The sequence below is a fragment of the Sceloporus occidentalis genome, unplaced genomic scaffold, assembly GCF_023333645.1.
Source record: "Sceloporus occidentalis isolate IW3139 unplaced genomic scaffold, rSceOcc1.0.p SCAF_12, whole genome shotgun sequence".
Classification (NCBI taxonomy): domain Eukaryota; kingdom Metazoa; phylum Chordata; class Lepidosauria; order Squamata; family Phrynosomatidae; genus Sceloporus; species Sceloporus occidentalis.
In genome coordinates, this window is record NW_028316992.1 from 14,746,304 (window position 1) to 14,766,665 (window position 20,362).

A 20,362-nucleotide genomic window follows, 5' to 3' on the forward strand; every position below is an offset into this window, starting at 1 on the left:
AGGCTGCTTGCAGAAAAAGACCCAGACGTTTCTGGGGTGATCTTGTAATGCACTGTTGAAGATGTATGTGTTAAGAAAAAGAGCATTTTGACTCCTGGATGGTGGATTCCACACAACTGTCAATTAAGCTACTATGAAACAAAACAATTACTTGCTTGGATGTCGTTTAGACAGTAGAGCAGCAAACATGACAGAGACTGACGTTGAGATGTGTCTCCCAATTTGGCAAGATCCAAATATTTATCGGGAAAGAATGAGCATGTACAGTTGGATGAGTTGACAAGAATTCCTCAGGTTCGGGTATGAAACCTGTGGTCAAGGTTACTGGCTGTATTAAGGTTTTATGATTCATTCAAGCATTTGAGGTGAAGTGAACAAGGTGTGGTTTTTGTCCTATTCAATTATATGTTCTTATTTTAATTTTGTTGAATTGCTTTGTTTCAGGGTTGGGTTACTTCAGAGGGTCTGAGGCCATTTTTGGGTTCCCCTGAACCTTCATGGTCACCCCCTGAATGTCCCCTGCACCTTGAAAAAAGTAGACTCCATACCAGCAAACTACACTTACGACGGCCATTAGGGTACACAAGTCGCTTTCTAAATATAATTATACTGTCCCTCAGGTTTTCATTTGTTTCTAAAAGGAAATTACATTTAGGGGGCAAACTGCACCCCTCAGAGTAGTTTTAGGACTGTTTTTTAGGATTCAGTGGGTTTGGACAGGGTCTGTGGAGCCCCCTGAGCCATGGCTTGCCCATTCCTGTTTTATATTGTTAAAACAGAATTAATTTTATTGGTTATACTTCAGATATGACTATTTGATAGACAGATAATCTCCAATAAGCAAAGGGCTCAAGTTAGTATTTGCACAGTTGTATGTATCAACTGTATTTTGTTTCGGCTGCAACGTCCCCAAAATGAGATCATTTTGATAAGGACCATTGTTCTCCTTTTGCACTTTTATGTAGTTTCTTCTGCATATGCTTCCAGTCACTAAAACAAGATTTCAGATTTATCTTGTTTGACTTGTGAAACCCAAGTTCAAATAGCATGCAGGAATTTCTAAGATAGAAGATAAGAAACAGATAAGTGTTTGGAATTTAGAAAGAGAAGAATGTAGTAGGAATGTTGAAGTATTAAGTCCAGTATTTCACAATCTTAATATCATCTTAACCTTAAACTGACTGTGTGCATATAGAATTTGAGCTTTTTTCTGCCCCACAGATGAAGGTAGCTGATAGCTTTGGCAGTACCTATAGACACGGGTTCTGCCCCTCTACCCTTAAAACATTTTGTTTAAGGGAATAGTTTTTTCCACATACTCATTTTTCTATATCATTTTTTTTGTACTTAGCAGTCAGCCAGTTCCACAAATGCTGGCCATTCTCCTGTGATAAACATTCTGTATCTACTGTCTGCTGCAAAGTATTTAGTTGATGTCCCATTGTTGTCCCAAAAGTTTGAGATTTATTAAAGTCCACAGTACCTCAGTTCCTGTGAAAAAAAATCCTTCAAGTCTCAGAATGTCCAGAAGTAACAATTTCTTTGACCTGCAGACTATTGAGGTATAGAGGGATGCCCTTTGGATTCATACATACTGACAAATTTTTTGACTTTGTATCTGTTGCTTACTAAATTTGGTTATAACAGAAACATTAATGTGCTCTTGCAACTAGATCTCCACCATTGCGGAAAGTGAAGATTCACAGGAATCTGTAGACAGTGTCACAGACTCCCAGAAACGTAGAGAAATTCTCTCCAGGCGACCTTCTTACAGGTAGTAATTTAAATTTTTCTACACATATGCAGCAGATCAACATATGCAGAACTGTCAGCATCTGGTGGCAATTCAACCGGAAGTAATTTACCGTATATACTCAACCTCATGTATAAGTCAAGGGCAGGTTTTAAAACCAAAATTATGGATTTTAATATGACTGATGGATAAGTCGAGGGCAAAATTTAGGGGCATGTAACAAAGGATGTAAAGGATGAAGCAAAGAAAAACGATGTCGGATAACTTATAAAATTCCAGGAAGCATAACTGTTTGTGCTCAGACTAAAGGTTAGAAGGATCAGAATGCAGAGGCTGTCAGTACTTTCAGGTGAGGTTATGCTCTTGCCTTTCACCAGGAGATGGTTTCTATTAAAATAAGAGTTAAAATGCAGTATTTACATTGACACATGGATAAGTCGTTTTTAGTCAAATTTTTGAGTAAAATTTCTAGACTTATACATGAGTATATACAGTAAGCATGCTTGTTAGGTTCCTTAACAACTAGTTTGTTATTTTAGAGTCCAGTGCAGGATTTACAAATACCTCTTCCTAGTACCTGTAACAAGCTTTGGTACAGAGTATCCATCTTGGAGGATAAATGACATTCTCTGTCCCATAGGCCAATTATGCTTCGCGGACTCAGCATTTGGCCCCTGAACACCTAAGGCAAGGGCCATTCCCCTCTCCAAAATGTACCCTTCAAATAATGGAGACTGGGTGAGAGAATAACTGTGTGTTTGTGAAGTTATTCTTCGTGGTCTCACACAATAGGGTTTGCGCCTGCGCAGAGACCCCATTCGGAAAGCTGGAAAGCTGAGCAGATTGGCAGCATTGTCCATTCCCGTGTACTGAGCATGCCCAATCCTGCCAATCTGGCTCCTCCTTCAGTTCTCTTTCATCCACCACAAGAGAAATACTCCTTTTGGAGTGTTTCAGGTTGATAGAGTATATAGGCACATCTTTGGACTCTGTTATGTTTCATGCCTATCTGCCCATCAGAAGGGCAGAAGCCCTTTGTGTCATGGACTACCCTGGGCCTGACTTAGAGGCACAGTCAGAGGGCTCAGACTCTGAAGACATGGAGGAGGCTGAGACAGGGGCAGATCTGGATCAGCAGTCTCAGAGGAGGCTCAGGACCTGTGGAGCAAAAACATGTCAAGGAGTCTTTGAAGTGTTCTTCCAGGCTAGAAGCCAAGAGGAGAGCTAATAGGTTTCAGCTGAGAGAAGCTGAAGGCTTTTAAAAGACCTCCAGCTGCAGCGATTCTTTGCAGCGGACAACCAGACTTGCAGCTTTGTTGTTCCCTGCTCTTGGATTCATGATTCTAGTTATCTGACCTCTGGACTTGCCTTGTGACTATGCTCTTGCCTCTTCCCTTTGCTGTGACTGACTGGTTTTGTGTGACTTTTGGACTGGACTATTCCTTTGTTCACTCCCCTGCTGTGCTGCCCTCAGTAAAGGTAAGCAGGACACTTTGGGTCCACCTTCACTCTGTTCTCCATATGGACCATCCTACAGTGAGAGACATTCAACGACTTCTAGACCTCATGGCCTCCACCACAGTCATAACCTACTTGGCGCGCCTAAGATTATGACCGCTACAAGAATAGTTTCTTTCTGTGTTCGACCACTTCAACGACAGACAGTCCAGACAGAAGCCGACACTCCCTGAACATGTCCATGCATCCCTTTGGTGGTGGTTGATCCCCAAGAACATGCTTGGGGGGATGCCCTTTCAACCTCCGGAGCCTTTCAGAATGGTCACCACAGATGTGTCCATGACAGAATAGGGGGCCCACTGCAAGGACCTCTGTGTTCAAGGCTGCTGATCCCCTTCTGAAATGAAAATGCACATCAATGCCCTGGAGTTCTTAGCCATCATCAAGGCCTTTTGGACTTTTGAAAACCACCTCTGTCACAGGGTTGTACAGGTAGTAACAGACAACACTACCACGGTGTATTTTATCAACAAACAGGGCGGAACCCACTCCCCTGTGCTTCTTCATCTTGCTCAACAGCTCTGGACATGGTGCCATCAATGTTCCATTCACCCAGTGGCAATTCATCTGGCTGACAAGGACAATGTCCTGGCAGACTCCCTCAGCCAGGAAAGGGCTCTTCAACATGAGTGGACCTTGTCACAGGAGACTTTACATCCCATCGCTTCATGGTGGGCAACACCCTCCCTGGATCTTTTTGCCACTCCAGAGAATGCACAGGGTCCGATGTTCTGCACCAGAGCAGGCCGAGGGATGGGTTCCCTAGAAGCTGTCACTTCCCCTATGCCTTTCCTCCCATTCCCGTTAGTGGCAAGGGTTGTGACCAAAATGACCAGGGACAGAGCCAATACGATTCTACTGGCTCCTTACTGGCTGAGGCAACCCTGGTTTGCCCCCCCACCTCCATCTGTCCAGGGGCCAATGCCTCAAACTTCCGAACTGGCCAGATCTTCTCTCCCATTCCAATGGTGCAGTCCTTCAGCTGGACCTACGCAGACTCCACATGACAGCTTGGAGGAGCTGGCCTTGACCGCTCCAGAACTTTTGCGAATCCTCTCTGCTTCCAGGAAGGACTCTACCAAGCGGTCTTACTCTTCTAAATAGAAGCACTTTTGTGCATTTGCTGAAGCTAGAGCTGAGCTGAGGTTGACAGTTCAACTCTCTGCAGCCTTGCACTTCCTGCTCCATCTGCATGGTCAAGGACTGACCATTTCATTTCTTCAGGTATATTTGTCAGCTATTATAGCTAACCAGCTCTCTGGTTCGCCATCTGCTAAGCTCTTCACCTCACCTACTCTGACAAGATTTTTCAAGAGTCTACACCACCTTTACCCTTCGCTGGCTCCTTCCTGGTCACTCTGATTGGTGCTTATGCACCTTACCAGACTGCCTTTTGAACCTTTGGGTTTGGCTTTCCGCATATTGCTTACGCTCAAAGTGGCGTTTCTCATGGCCATTACTTCAGCCAGGAGGTCTTCTGAGCTGATGGCACTGCGCTCAATGAGCCCTTTCTAACTTTTCACAGGGAAAGAGTGGTCCTCAGGCCAGACATTTCCTTTCTCCCTAAGGTGGTGTCTACTTTCATCTTTCTCAGGACATTGTGCTGCCCACCTTTTATCCAGACCCTTCTACACTTCTGCCAGCTTTGGCTACACCATTGTCCATCAGGGCTAGGCAGAACAAGAAAAAAAGGCCCTCCCTCCTGTCCATCTGCCATGGCCCAGGCCTCAGAGAGAGACAAGAACCACTGGACCTGATCTCCTTCCCCACCACCATTCCCTTCTCCTTTTGTGTCATGACTTTTTAAATTGTAAGTCTGAGGGCAGGGAACTGTCTGAATAACTGTAAACCGCTCTGAGAGCCTTTAGGGCTGAAGACAGGATATAAATACCATAAAAATAAATAAATAAATAAAAATGTTTGGCATTCTACCAAGTTAGAGTTGACCAACAAGTTGTTTGTTTGTTATGATGACCTAGAAAAGGCCACTTTCTTCCTCCATTGCTAGCATAGGGTCCCCAAAATCCAAACTCAGGGCTAAATTCTCCTTCTGCACAAAAGCCTCCTCAAAGTAAGAGGCCAGGATATTACTGCAGATACCGTCAATCATGGAGTTTTGCATTGCAAGCCCTGGGTTTGTATTTTATAAAATGATAGCAGCCACTACAGTTTTGCCCCAATCTGTGGTGTGTCCACTTTTTAAATACACTGGAAGTTCAGGCTGTTCAGTTGTGAAAAGAATATTATAAGACAGAAAAGGGCAACCATATGATCAAGAGGTTCAAGTAACTGTCTGTGAGAGAAGGCTGCAGCATTTTGGGACTACTTCAGTTCATGAGCGGGAGGGACAGATAAGAAGAGGAATGAGAGAAGATGATAAAATTACCATAATGGGGTAAAATGGACCAAGTATTTTCTTAATTACTTTCTCCAAAAGAAACCCCTCTGAAAAAATTTACAACTTGGGATCACTCCATTACATATAAAAGAACATTAAATTCAATAGGGCAGATGAAAAAAGTAGTAATTCTTATGCTATTTCATTAACTTCTAGAATTAGCAGCCACAAGATGTGATGATGTCCACTGGCTAAGATGACTTAAAAGAGAACTAGACTAATTTACGAAGGAGAGATCAATTAGTATATAGGAACTTTGATAGCTAAGTGGACCTTCCAAATTCAGAGTCAGTACACACTTGAATACCAGTTACTGTAGAGATAACCTGTCAGGACAAGGTTTTTGTTTTCATGCCCTACTTGGGGCTTTCCAAAAGTTTACAGCTTGATCTCTAACAAAGATTGGCCCTTTGTCTGAAACACCAAGTTTGTTATCCAGTATATAGAACAGCTTGGGTATCCTGACCTCCAGTTTCCCAGTTCTCTTCTTTCTGTATTACCACATAAATTGGTGCCCATTGTGATTGCCCAGAAATATGGTAGCTACAAGTTGAGTACTCCTTATCCAAAATGCTTGTGACCAGAAGTGTTCCATCTTTTGGAGTTTTTGGATTTTGTGTTTGTATATACATAATACGCAAGTCACTTAGTATATATTCTCTTCACGAGCCTGGAGAGAGATTGAGCATTTATGAAATGGGAGGAATCCAGGTGTAGTGCTTAGCCCGAATCCACGCTTTTCATGCCATTTCACAGATCCTTGCATCCCTCTCCAGCCTTGTGTCTTGGTCATCTGCTACTGAGGCCTCCTTGAAGCAGAAGCAGCCAGCTGGTAGCAAAAAAATTGTTTTGTGAGGTTTTTTGATTTTCAGATTAGGGATGCTAAACCTGTACTAGAATTGGATGAGATTTCTTCAATATTCTTCTCTTTTAGAAAAATCTTGAATGACTTGTCCTCAGATGCCCCGGGTGTGCCAAGGATTGAAGAAGAAAAGTCTGAAGAAGAGGCAACAGCACCTGCCATCACTACTGTCACTGTGCCAACTCCGATTTACCAGACAAGCAGTGGGCAATATAGTATGTGGCTTGTATTTTTCATTATTTAACTAGAGATGGCAAAGATATCAAAGTCTTAATTTTAAAAATAAAAATTGTTTTATATGTGCATTATCGGTTTCTCCCAGAGTGCTCAGAAACATACAGTACCCCACATTTGCCACTACCACAATGTAAAATGAGGCACCAGAAATGTTGAGAATGCATAACAACGATATGTGTGGAAAGAGACCAAAAGATAGTAACTGCCTAGTCCTACAGATGCCACAAGAAAAATAGAAATGTGTGTGGTACTGGTTGTAAGGATCCCACTGCTACTAAAGGCTAGACCCGGTGCTAGCAACATTGCTGGAAGGACAAGCAAATTCCTCGTGTGATAAGTGTCCTGTTACTATTAGTACGCATCAGCCATGCCCAAACAAACCGAACCTGTTTCCACACTCTCATGATGGAAGGTATTCTTTTCAGGCCAAACACTTCTGACTATCAACTGAAAGGTGTACTGCCCAGAAGAAAGGACCGCCATACTTAAGGGGAAATAAAGCATCCCAAAATTGAGAAACATTCGAACAGTAAGGGCCCATTGGCAGAAAAAATTAAAACCAGAGTTTATCAAGTTTGGCCTGAAAAGAATACCTTCCATTTTATTTTCTGTTGATAGGTTCTGTGATAATTACTGTGCAATTGTTCTTGCATACAAGCATGCAATCACATTCTAATTTCAGTTACCATGCAAGAAGCATTGCCATGTGGATAATCCTTAACTTGATGAACTTTCAAGGCTGGGAAGAAAGAGGGAGGGTGGAGTACTTGTGATTATTCTTTGTCCTGGTCCCTAGTGTGGTCCTGATTTTCTTTTAGGGACTGGTGTTGCTGATATCCACCATGAATATGGCAATGCTGTGCATGCAGGTATTGTCTGCATGAATGGATTGATGTATATGTGACAAAGCTGGAAAGTCTATCCTAGAAGTATTGGATGAGGGACCATGTGTGAATGGTATAAGTGCTGCAGAGAAACATCATGAAAGAGAATAAAAACAGATAAGCAATTTAAAGAAGAGAAGCTGTATGTGAAAAGCAAAATGGAACTAATATGAAGAGGCAACAAAGAAGAGATTAGTAACATGGAGATCTGGCTGGGGAAAAAAGATGTTAACAGAAATGTGAAAAGATATTAATAATTTGGACTATAACTCCCAGAATCCCCTAGCCAGCATGGTGAGTGGCCATTCTAGCTGGGGCATTGTTGAAGTTTTATCCCCCCCCCCAAAAAAAAAAAAAAGAAAGAAAAGAAAACACAAAGTTTTCCAAGCTCTGGGCAAGATATATAAGTGTGTGATGTAGAGAAGTGTAGAAAACAAAATGAACCATTCTTAACTGTTGGAATTAATAGAGTGTGCCAGATTCAGAGGTAGATAGTTAGTCTGATGACTTGATTAATTGTGCTGCTAAATACATACTTTATCACAAGTATTCAAAGTTCTTTTATTGATGTTGTTTGAAGAATATCAGTAATAAAATTTGTTTGTGACTGTAACAGCTGCCACTTGCTACTCAGAAGTCAGATGTGCCAGATTGTTCTCTTTTTCCCATCTAAGAAACAGGAGATTTCACATACCAGAAAGAATGAAATATACAGCTAGTCTGAGCCATATCACTGGTATAAGAAAGATAAAGAGCCCATTAGTAAAGAGGTGACTGTCCAGTCGTGGCCTAAACTAATTTGCAATAAACAGGGGTTTGTGTTAGCTACAGGAACTGTGCCATCAGGACAGTGTCTTCCTTAATTGACAATTGCAACAGATGTCATTATTTACCAACATTATTACATAGCAAACAAAACATGAGTAAGCCTTAAAACAGTCCATTTGGAAAATAATTGTTTGGAAAAAATCTGATAATGTTGTATATATGACAGTGAGGACATTAATATTCAAAATGGTGAGTGATGTTTTCATGCTTTCAGTTGCTATCACCCAGGGTGGTGCAATCCAGTTAGCTAACAATGGCACAGATGGAGTACAGGGCCTGCAGACACTGACCATGACCAATGCAGCTGCAACCCAGCCTGGTACCACCATTTTACAGTATGCCCAGACTACCGACGGACAGCAGATTCTCGTACCCAGCAACCAGGTTGTTGTACAAGGTAAGAGAAAAGAATTAAGGATTTTAATATTTCTATTGAATTTTAAAAAGTATCATTATTAAAGTGAGGGGAGGAATAAGATTTAAAAACGAGGAAAGGATGCATGTATGTAGGATATGAATATGGACAAGGCTTATATAAGATGACCATATTTCCAAAAATACGTATTCTTTAAAATGTTTGTAGAATATAAGTTTATAGGCTCATGAACTGTTAAAGCAGTAAGACCTACTGACCATTGAACAATAGATGGTAAATGTTTTATCTTCCCAACAGTAAAAGGATGCAGGATCCAATCACATTGTTCTTAACTGCCATGAGGTCAACTTCAACTTAAGGCAAACCTATGGATGAGAGACCTCCCAAGTTACTTTGTCATCAACAGGTCCTGCTCAGGTCTTGCAAACTCAGGGCTGTGGTTTCCTTGAGTGAGTCTGTCCACCTAAACAGTCCAACTGTCTTCTCCTTTGCCAAGTATTATGGTTTATTTGTCTTTTTGGCAATCTGTGGTATGCACAGAACTCTCCGATATTGATGCTAGGGCAGTTTATACTTTCCAACCAACACGTACTGTATATACCTGACTATAAGTCTGCCTCATGTATAATTTGAGGGCAGGTTTTGAAGCCAAATTTTTGTATTTTGATATGACCCAAGGAAAAGTCGAGGATAAAACTTAGGGGCATGTAATAAAGGATGTAAAGGACAAAGCAAAAGAAATTGATGCCAAAGAACGTATAAAATTCCAGGAGGCATAAATGTTTGTTCTAACTCTAAAGGCTGGATGGATAAGAAGGGAACTACAGTAAAAGGTAGCTGTGTGATATGGGGGGCAGGGGAATGACCAGACACAGGCAGGGCTAAAAAAATGCACACATGTTAAAAAGGATCAAAAAGCAAAGAAAATGGTGTGACTACATTAGTAGTGATTATACCTTTTAACATTAATGTGATAACATTGACTAATTTTAATGCAGAATAGCTGACAAACATGCACAAATGTCTTATTCAAATTCTTTAAAGCCCAGTTCCTCTCAATGCATCTTTGAGAGGAAGTGATGAAAAGCTACTCTTGCCTCCATGTTCCTTCCCAGGCATTCAGAAAGGTCAGAAGCACCACCATGGTGGAGAGAGTGGAGGCGATTGGTGCTTCTTTTAGGTTCTCCCAGGACGGATTAAGCTCTCACCTTTTGCCACTCTACTAAGAGAAGGGGATGGCTCCTTCTTTTTTGATAAGAGTTAAGCTACACTACTTGCAGTGACCAGTGAATAAGTCAACCCAGGGTTTTGGTGTCAATTTTGTGACTAAAATTTCTAGACTTACACCAAAACTTAACTGATTTATGTTTCTTTAGAGTGCAGCATGAGAGCAGTATGGAGATTATATCATCATTTCTACTTTGGCTAATGTAGGAAATTGCCTGCAGTCTTAACACTTACTCATATTGTTTTGTGGTCTTCCAGACTTGTCAAATATAACATGCCCTTTTCCCTTGATGCTTTTTCCTCATAGCTGCCTCAGGAGATGTCCAGACCTACCAAATTCGCACAGCCCCCACAAGCACCATTGCACCTGGTGTTGTCATGGCATCCTCTCCAGCACTTCCCACCCAGCCAGCAGAGGAAGCAGCACGGAAGAGAGAAGTCCGTCTAATGAAGAACAGGTTTGTTTCCGTGCAAGGCCAGGTGAAGATATAGCTCTGCCTCAAGCAAAGGAAATCACCACTCCCAGCAATCCTACAAAAGAAGTTGTTAGAGGATGAAATCAAAGGTGTTCTAGAAATTTGGCTTTGTCTCAAAAATAAGTACAAGCAGCCTCGGTGTACACAAGTCCTTGCAGTCAAGTTCAAAAGAGTCTAAAGGCATATGACCACATCACAAAAAATATCTTGCCAAAAGGTCATTCAAAAAAGGACAAAATAACACCAGTCCAGACAAAATTACAAACAAAAAATGAATTTTAGCCAGAGTTCATTTAGAAAGTAAGAACAAGCAAGCTGCAGATCATAGATACAACATGGACTGTGGAGTCCAGAGTGGCTATGCGTGTCAAGTGATATGTGGAGGAGGACCTTGAGAGCAGTGGTGGCTAGTGGCTTCCCTGTCAGTGGGGTAGTGAATTCACTCCAGATTTTTAGTTTGACCCTTAAATAAGCTATGCAAGGTTACTAGGCCTATTTGAGGGATATGGTATCCTTTCAAGTTCATAGTAAAACCTGGAACAAAATAGAATTAATAAATACCCTAATGAGAGGTTCAGTGAGTAGCACAGTGAGTTACTTCTTAATTTGAAACAGCTTAAAGTTAACTATTTTTCTTTTGCACTGCAGTGAGTAATGTAAAAAGTGACTTCTAAGAGGGAAAAGTAGATTTGCACTTTTCCCTCCTACCTTGCATTGTTGTATTCCACTGGCCTCCCACTGGTCCTGTACTCAGTTATACTTGATTCTAAGCATTATCAGTGATTGTTACTCTTTCAAAAGTCTTTTTTCAATATTTTCTTTTCATTTAACTTACCAGAAATATTAAACCCAGCAGCAGTCTGGAAGAAGATTTGTGCTGGGTGTAGCTGCCGAATTATTATGCCATTCAGCCATTTTAGCTTGCATGATCATAGCTTAAAATCTATGAACCATATTTACATATTGATCTGACTTTGAATATCCTGTTTATCTACAGGGAGGCAGCACGTGAATGTCGCAGGAAGAAAAAGGAATATGTCAAATGTCTAGAAAACAGGGTGGCTGTGCTTGAAAACCAAAACAAGACATTGATTGAAGAGCTGAAAGCACTTAAGGACCTTTATTGCCACAAATCGGATTAATTTTAGACCCCCATTTTTTTGTTCATTATTGCAGGAGAAAGACTGGTTTGGCGACAGCCAGAGAGACGTGAACTTTTAATTTTCTAAACATTTCTTTTTTTTTTTCTACGCGCAAAACTGCCTGAAAGCAACTGCAGAATTTAATTCATCTGTGCTTTGCATTAAACTGTGAATGTTGAAACACCTGCCTCCACTTCTCCCCTTCCCTGCCCCCAAATTATTTTCATCACTAATGCATCCTGAGTGTGAAGAGAAAGAATTGACTTCCTCACCTCCCATCCTCTTCGTGGAATAAGCATGTTCACTTGCAAAATTATTGGAAGCGGTGGTGTGTCATAATGATTTCAAGATGTAGTGTGCTGAGCTCATCAGAATGCCTTAGAGAGTCAGCCTCTGACCTGAAGTCTTCGGTGGGCCATGTGTAGAGCCAAGGTATGATGCACTGAGGAAGCTATGGTTGCCAAATTGTTGCATGGTTTCTAACCTCCATTATCAAAACTGTACAGTTGCAGTTATATGGTGGGATGATGCCAAAGGACATATACTACTTCAGGGGTATAGGTATCAGAGTAGCAGTAATTAAGTAAACACATAGAGAGGTTAGGGAAAGGGCAGGTTGGTGACCTGCAACTTTTATCTGGTTTTTCAGAGCTTTTCTATACTGTAAAGTCGATTAGAGATTGATCTTCTGTAATTTTGGAAAAAGTGATGTTTTCAGTCATACGAATTCATGTGCAGAAATTACCAAATACCTTTGACCTAGTGATCAACTCCAGTAGAGTAGGAACAGCAAATTTTAGAAAAAATAACATTGTTATAAAGAATTAGTCATTAAAAGCCCTACCTTTTTTTTTTTTGCTCCATCCAAGCCTATCGTTACCAGAAGCATAGCCTACACAGTGTACGTTTGGGGGGGGGGGGGGGGGGACATACAGCTCATTATAGTTAAATTGTGCAGATACTAGTTCTTTAAATTGTCCCTTTTAAGATGCCCAGTTTTTGTGTAGTCCTTCAATAAGATACCCTCCTAAAAGAGTCAGGGAGCAGATGGTATGGTAGAGAAAAATGCTTGCTGCCTTGGGCAAATTGGATAAGGCAGAACAGAAATGTATTAATCAATAAGTTCTGCATGCAATTCAGGAAGCCCTTTAATCTGCACTTTGCTTCCATTTTGGAAACAAACAGATTCTTGCAAAGATTATGGAGGACAGATTATGGAAAACTGAAATGCATAGTGAAGGTGTTTCCTCACCCACAAAATTCTGGTAGAATCATTGATTGATTCTATTGATTTTTCAGAAGCCATTTTTGTATTGATGGTTTCACTGAAAGCCATTGTATCTGTTGTTCATGGTTTGGGGTTTCCCCCCCAAAAAAGCTGGCTGTTTCTGTGTTAGATAATCTATTTAAATTGTTATAAAATTATGCAATAATTCATTATTTGTTTTCTATAGGTAGTATCAGAAAAGCAACCACCACCATTCTTTTAGTATCCTCTAATTATTTGAGATTGTATTTCACCAGAGAGGCCACCAGCAAAATGGGTTGTTATGGGGCTGTTGAACCTTACCCTAGAGGTGACCTTTCTAGGGTTCATTTGGTCTGCCTTAGTATATACACTGTTTTTAGTGTCACAGTATCCGTTGTGGCTGTTCTATAGGTAAATTCAGGGTTTTTATTCTGGACTCTTTCACCAGCAATAAGTATAACATTTTAAGTTTTTACTTATCCAATACTGAAATATTTGGACACCTGGCATTCCTTATGTAATATTAATTTCATTTCCATTATTAACCCAAGCACAGAGCTGGCTAGTTTACCAGTATGTGCTTTGCAAATCTAGTAGTCAACAGGCGTTGAAGAAAGTGTGGGCAGAGGGGGGAGGGACATGTTTTGTATATTGCTAATTTATTGAATTAAGAGCAAGACTTGTGTTACTCAGATGTTACACCTTTGGCCCCATTTTGCTAAATGACAGACTTAATTGAATTAAAAAGGCATAGAAAGGGCTAGCTCCATTATAACCACCATACATGCATTGGTTTCCAGTACAGTTTTTATATTTTACAAAAGAAAAGGTACCGTGCAGGTAGTTAAAATATTGCCCAAGTTGCTCTTTTAACAGATAGTCTTGGGAAATGCTTTTATGTATAAAATATGTACATATATAAAAATATATACACAGTATATAATCTATAGCTCTGAGAGCTTCTAAGTCAGGAATGCTGAGTATTATAGTATGTTGAGGTCAGAAAAAAAGGGGCTTTGTGCGGGAGTTTGGGTGTGGTGCACATGGGTGTGTGCATGTGTGAGCGCACACATGCACACAAGGTTTCTTCTCCTTTCCCTTTTCCCTCCCCCATGTAGTTTGAGCTACATTACTCTGGCGCTTATTCATATGTTGTACTGTTGTTTTCAGTTACTTTATTGCATTGCCGTTTATATACATATATATATATATTTTGATAGTGCATTATCAAACCATGTTGACCGTTTAAAAGCCCTCTCATCCCCCGATTCTTCACTTCATGCTTTGTCTCTTGGCAGCTATACAGTTAAGGCAAAACATTTGGAAAACATTTTGATTTGTTTGAAGGGAACAGATAGGCCTTTTTACTTTTTTTGTCCCCACCTATTAAAAAAAAGGGTTGCTCAGTTTTGTTTGTTTTCTTCTTTTGTGTTTCATAGCAGCTCACTCCAGACTTCAGCAGTTTATCAGTAACATTGCTTGAATTCACAGCCCACTTTTGTCCAGACATATTTAGTGTTTCTACAGTATATAATTTCCAGAAGTCATCTTCTTTCTAAATAATTATCAAAAAGCAGAGAACTAACTCTCTGCTTCAGCAAAATGTGTTTAAACTGCAACACATGCGTAACTCCTTTGTGGAACGTTTACTGGTGGACTGTAGAGTTCATGCGAGGGCTTGAATACTTGTTTCTGCAATTTTGGGTTATGTTTTCTTTTTAATCCTGATCACAGAAAACAGAAAGCTAGTGGGAAAGTGTCAGTATAGCCTTTTACTTCGGACATCTTTCTTTTTAATGTGCGGGAAGCTTTCTTTACATGAAGAGGCAAATATTTAATTCCCCATTTGCAGTGGTACAACCCAGGAGCAGGCTTACTTTGGACATGTTATCTTTATACGTCTCACTTACTCTTGGACTGATCGGCTGACTCTCAGGATCTGTAAAAGGAGGTTATTATTTCAGGGTGATCTGCACAGGGCAGTACCAAAGATTTAGAAGATAATACAAGTTAGGAATATTCCTTTTCCTAATGTCAGCAGACATGTCATAGAGGTTGCTATCTAATTATAAAATTGATCATAAGATAAAAGGGAAAATTAAATATATTTCAGTTATACTAAATGTTATCATTTGTCTTAATGTTCCAGAAACCTAAGGATAAAAGTATGAAATACTTCTTTATATCTAGTGATAGAGCTTCATTATAACCAGATCATTTTTTTAAAAAAAGCACAACTCTGAATATTACCTAGTGGCAACGGACGTGAGCTCAGTATAATACTGAATCTTTTAGTGTAAGTTAACCTCTATGTAGTACAAACCAGTGGTTGTATGTGCTATGCTTGTGGACAGATTTTGTGAATCTTCCAAAATTACTAGATTACTCCAGTGAATATGTTCACATCGATAAGCACAGCTGACTCAAACAATGGTGCTCAAAATTCAGCAACCTGCTCAACATAGTTTAAGCCACTCTGTGACTTAATTTCAGGATTAGAAATCAGGAAGGAAGAAACCTAAAATGTAGTCCCAAATATTTCAACCTGAAATGTATTTTTAAAAATGAATGTAGGCCATAGTCTAGCATGGACAGAATTTTTTTTTTTAGCACAATGTACTTTTGGTACTGCAAAGTGCAGGTCTCCAATGCCCTGATTTCACACCTCCTAAAAGCTTTTCCCTGTAGTCAGGAATTCCTGAGGTTCTTCCATGATTATTGTGTATCACTTGTACCTTGTTTACACCCGCAGGGAATGTCATGACATCTTGCTGCACCTTCTTGCTTATTTTCTCAGGGTTTGTGTACACATAACCTTCACCATTATATTGCTGTACGAAGAGATATAAAACATTTATTTGTGGGATGATAAAGAGTTAATCTGTAGATTGCCTGCATTGTAATAAGACAGTAATTGTGTTGGGATGCAGCTAATTTATTTCTGGATCCTGTCTACAAAAACAAAGGCACGGTGTTCACAATGTGGCCCATTTGTAAATTCCATTCTCAGCGTAACTGTGCTATTGATTATGTATGGCCTCTTAACCCTTCAAAGAAACCTAGGCCACATCTACACTATTCTACATATGGTGGTTTTAATCCTGCGTCCTAATACGTCTGATGATCATGTAAACAAGTTAGGGAATGGTGCAAGCTCAAGGGTTTGTTTAAATATAACCAGTTGTATAAACAAGCATTTGCTGTACTTAATGAGAATACAGAGCCAGTTACTTGGGCCTCATCCTTATCCAGTTAGGGTGAATATGAGGAACAATCTGAGGCCTGTTACAGACTACCAAAATGAAGCTGCTTCAGGTCTCTTTGGAGGTATGCTGTTTAAATGATGCATGCACCCTAAGAATCCGGAAGCTGCACCAAAGCTGCCCTCCAGTGCTTAGGAATGGAGTGTGGCTTTGGTGCGACCTCCAGACTCTTAGGACCCATGCATCATTTAAATAGCATACCTCCAAAGAGACTCAAAGCAGCTTTATTTTGGCAGTCTGTAACAGGCCAGAGTTAGAATGAATCCAGGCAGGAGAAGGATAAAGGCGTTTTGGTTGTAATTAGAAAAGCCATGATGAATAATTGAAGGATCGATTTAAAAAAACAACAACTTTTTACAAGTTGTATTTTATCCAGATGCCACTCAATGGTTTGTATAATTCTGTTTTGCAAAAGTAAGTAACAATGTCATACATTCAATTCCATTCAAAAATGGATTAGTTCCTATATAAACTGTTCTGGCTGAAGGTGCGCTGCTGAGGCCTTGGCACCATATGTAAAATTCCATCTTTGCTTTGATTCTGTTTTTCACATTTAGGCTTTGCAATGCAAAACTATGTTGAAATAACATGGGAAGCATCTGGAGTTGGGGTGGCTATGTTATTTTTATTTAATAAATGTAATGAATCCAGCCCACTTTATTTCTAATTCTTTACCCAAACAATCAGCACAAAACAGGGTATTGACCGTTCTAAGTTTTCCCTTGAACTTAAATTACTTCACAGAGAAAATGGACTACAAATGGATTAAATTAATTTCAGACTTCCCTATTTCCTCAAAAAATCCCCGTTTTAATTTTGTAATTTATCCTTTTGTGCTTTATGGGTTGTTGTTTTTTTTTACATACTGAGTTATACTGCATTTTATTAACATTATGTACATACTAATTGCTTTGTGTTTCAGAATGCTAGTAATTGCTTTGTATATTAAAGTGATCCTTGTGAATTTGTGAATTATTGTCAAAAAGTGCTTTTTTCTTACTGTAAAGTTTGTGGTATAAACTGTCATAACACCCTTTTTACACATTTATGTGCAGACACATAAACATGCTTTTAAAATCTTTTTTTAAGTCTCTTTTTTCAGAAAGGGGGATAATTTCTTAAGATCTTATGGCTTCCTCGATAGTTCCAAATATCCAGTTAAGAATAAACTGCAAAAATAAATGCACTTTCAAAGAGATAAATCCTTGAAATATGTTGTATTGTGAAAATGAGAAACTGAGTTACACAAGAACTTTAAAGAAACTGTAGCCTTTAACCTCCTGTCCTTTCAGCTCCAAATTCAATGCCAGAATAACGGAATAGATCTTTATTATTTCATTGTTCTGTACAGCAGTCTCCAAGAAATTATGTGTTATTGTTGTTGTTAACGCCTCTGCCAGTCTTGATAGTGGAGTCTATAGAGTCAGCACCAACTATCCCATTGAGTGGCAGTACTGAGCAGTCTGTCTCCTCAATGGTCTTGCCTGCCACTTCATTGTAACCTGTCTTCACTCCACCCGTTGTTTCGAATCAACAACTGCCTTCTGCACCGTGCCGCCATGGGCAGCTGACTGCGACCTTGCCATCCATTTGGTCTCTTAGTGCATTGCCTCCATTTTCTCAATGTGATAGGTCAACATCCAATAGCAAGAGATCTTATGCTTCACAACTACAGCTACCATGAAGATTCTCTATTCACCTTGGTATCCTACATAGATATTGGCAAGAACATTTCTGAAAGGAAACTTTGAGTGTCATTCTTACTCCCCATCATATAGAGACCAGTACAAGGCTTTTGATACCCACTACTAGAGATGGTCTGCATATTACCACCATCATGATCACTCTCAATCTCCCTCAGAATTGACTCATTTGTTATGATGTCAGTCTTGCACTGTTGATGTCCCACATCCTCCTGTTCGGACTTTCTGCTGTACCAAGGTCTCATCAGTACCCACTCTCAAGTCTTCAACACCTCTCTGTCCTCCACCAAGGCCATCATTTCAAGATCTCCTCCCCCCTTGCATCCAGTAAAAACGCTGGTATTGGCTGAGGTTGTGCTATGTATACCCATAGCCCATTCCATCAGTGTTGCCGAATTCATCATCTTCAATTGCAGTAACAGTTCCCTCTACAATTCTGTTTCAGCCCTGGTGGCTCAGTGGTTAAATGCCTATACGGCAGCCACTCACTCAAAACCATAAGGTTGCGAGTTCAATACCAGCGAAAGGGCTTGAAGATTGACTCAGGCTTGCATCCTTCTGAGGTCGCTAAAATGAGTACCCAGATTGTTTGGGGCAATTAGCTTACAATTGTAAACCGCTTAGATAGTGTTACTTCAGTATGAAGTGGTATATAAATGAAGCTGTTTGTTTTATCAATACTGACCTCTCAGCACCAGCTAGGCATCCACCTCCAGTGTTAGCCCAGTCTGGTACACCAGCACAGCAGCAAGAGGTATCTCAAGGCACTTCAGACTCAAGCTATTACCCTAATTCTATCCCGCCAGCCATGGAAAATATTCCAGCCCAGCACATCATGATTGGCTATTTCTCTTGGTATATCCAGAGAATGCATGTCTTTGGATCTTTGGGGTGTCTATAGGTACATCAGCCTCTGAAAATTAAAATAATCATAGTTCAGTCAATCCTGCTGTTCCTTCATGAGGGCAAATGTTTTGGTTTGATAAATCTGTGAGATACTTACTTCTACATCAGGATATACACAAAGCATCACAAGTTTCTCTGATTTACCATTGGCATGGATCTTTGCCAAGATAAAGTCGTCCTGTTCAGACTTTCTGCTGTACCAAGGTCTCTACCAAGTGCATGGCAGTGGTAATCTCCTTCCTCAGTCAGGACTCAGGGGTATGTGTAAATCTATCCTCATCTGGATGACTGGCTTTTGGTGGCATCCTGCAAGCAATTTTCCTTTTATATTGAATGCACCGCTTCCTTTCGTTCATCTAACTCGGCGGTTTCCAACCTGTGCTCCGAAGCCCTTAGGGCTCCGCGTGCACTTCCCAGGTGCTCTGCGGCTGCTCCAAGAAAATGAAAGGAATAAAAATTGAATGAAAGACTATGAAAGAAAAAGTAGAATCAAAATAAGAAAACTAGAAATTACATTCTGAACGGAAATTTTCCAAGTTGAATTTCATGCCTCTTATATCAGACAACGTTTGGTCATTCTGCTGCCATTAGGAGGGTGCCACGCCTGCCACACACACTTCCAGGAACTGAATGTTGTAGTGATTTCTTGGAACTACATAGTCATGAATTATTTCTTGACGATTTAAGCAAGCTGTTAGTTTAAAAAAACCTTTAAATTGTAGTAATATTATTATAAGTTCAGTTTTTCCTTAATATTATAGTTAAGTTAATATTGCAATAGGATTAAATATAATGTTAATATATTTTAATAACATATAGTTAAATTTGCTCATTGTTAAATGAAAAAGAGCTTGTTTTTAAATGAAAAAGGCCTCATTTTTAAATTAAGAAAGGTTCATTTTTAACAATAAACCCTGTATTTGTCTTATTTTGCATTCTGGGTTAGGAAAGATGAAGTCAGTTATTCTCATATTACTGTCATTTTCTTTGAGGCATGGGTCGCTAGCTTAAAACTGGAACTTTGAAGAACAAAGATGTTATATTTGAAAAGGAGGACAAACCATCAGCTGACTCCATTATTTCGCCAGATGAGTCAACAACAACAAAATATGATAACCAAGCAGTGCATTCCAGCATTTGTTTGTCAGAAGAGCTTTCCGCAAAATAAACCATTTCTGAATCAGCTGCGCCACCTCAATCATGGTTTGCAAAATGCAACAGAAGTGGGGCACTGGGGCGAAGACCTGCTAATAAAAAACGAACATACGAAACAAGTTACTTGAATATGAGATTCAGAGAAACAAATAATGGTCAGCCTCTCTGTGTGGTTTATGAAAATGTGTTGACCAGTAGTTGCATGTTTCCTGCTAAACTGTGGCGTCATTTCAAGGGAAACCATCCCAATTTGAAAGATAAATCGTCTGATTTTTTTTTCAAGAGAAAATGCAAAGAAATTTTGGCTTCACAGAAAACTATGGCAACACTTGCTAAAACCAATAGTGAAAAAGTACTGGAAGCTTCCTACGTAATGAGTTACTAT

The 20,362-nt window shown here is 39.9% G+C and overlaps 1 protein-coding gene across 2 annotated transcripts in view; it reads left to right on the forward strand.

Moving 5' to 3' along the window:
* CREB1 (cAMP responsive element binding protein 1) overlaps positions 1–12,617 on the forward strand; it is a 40,325-nt gene extending 27,708 nt beyond the window's left edge. For both annotated transcript variants that reach the window (XM_089478065.1, XM_089478066.1), the window contains exons 4-8: positions 1,674–1,774; positions 6,604–6,746; positions 8,695–8,877; positions 10,391–10,541; positions 11,557–12,617. In XM_089478065.1, the coding sequence (XP_089334191.1) occupies positions 1,674–1,774; positions 6,604–6,746; positions 8,695–8,877; positions 10,391–10,541; positions 11,557–11,701 (723 nt within the window). In that variant the 3' untranslated portion in view covers positions 11,702–12,617. The remainder of the gene's footprint in view (positions 1–1,673; positions 1,775–6,603; positions 6,747–8,694; positions 8,878–10,390; positions 10,542–11,556) is intronic.
* Positions 12,618–20,362: the final 7,745 nt, after the last annotated feature.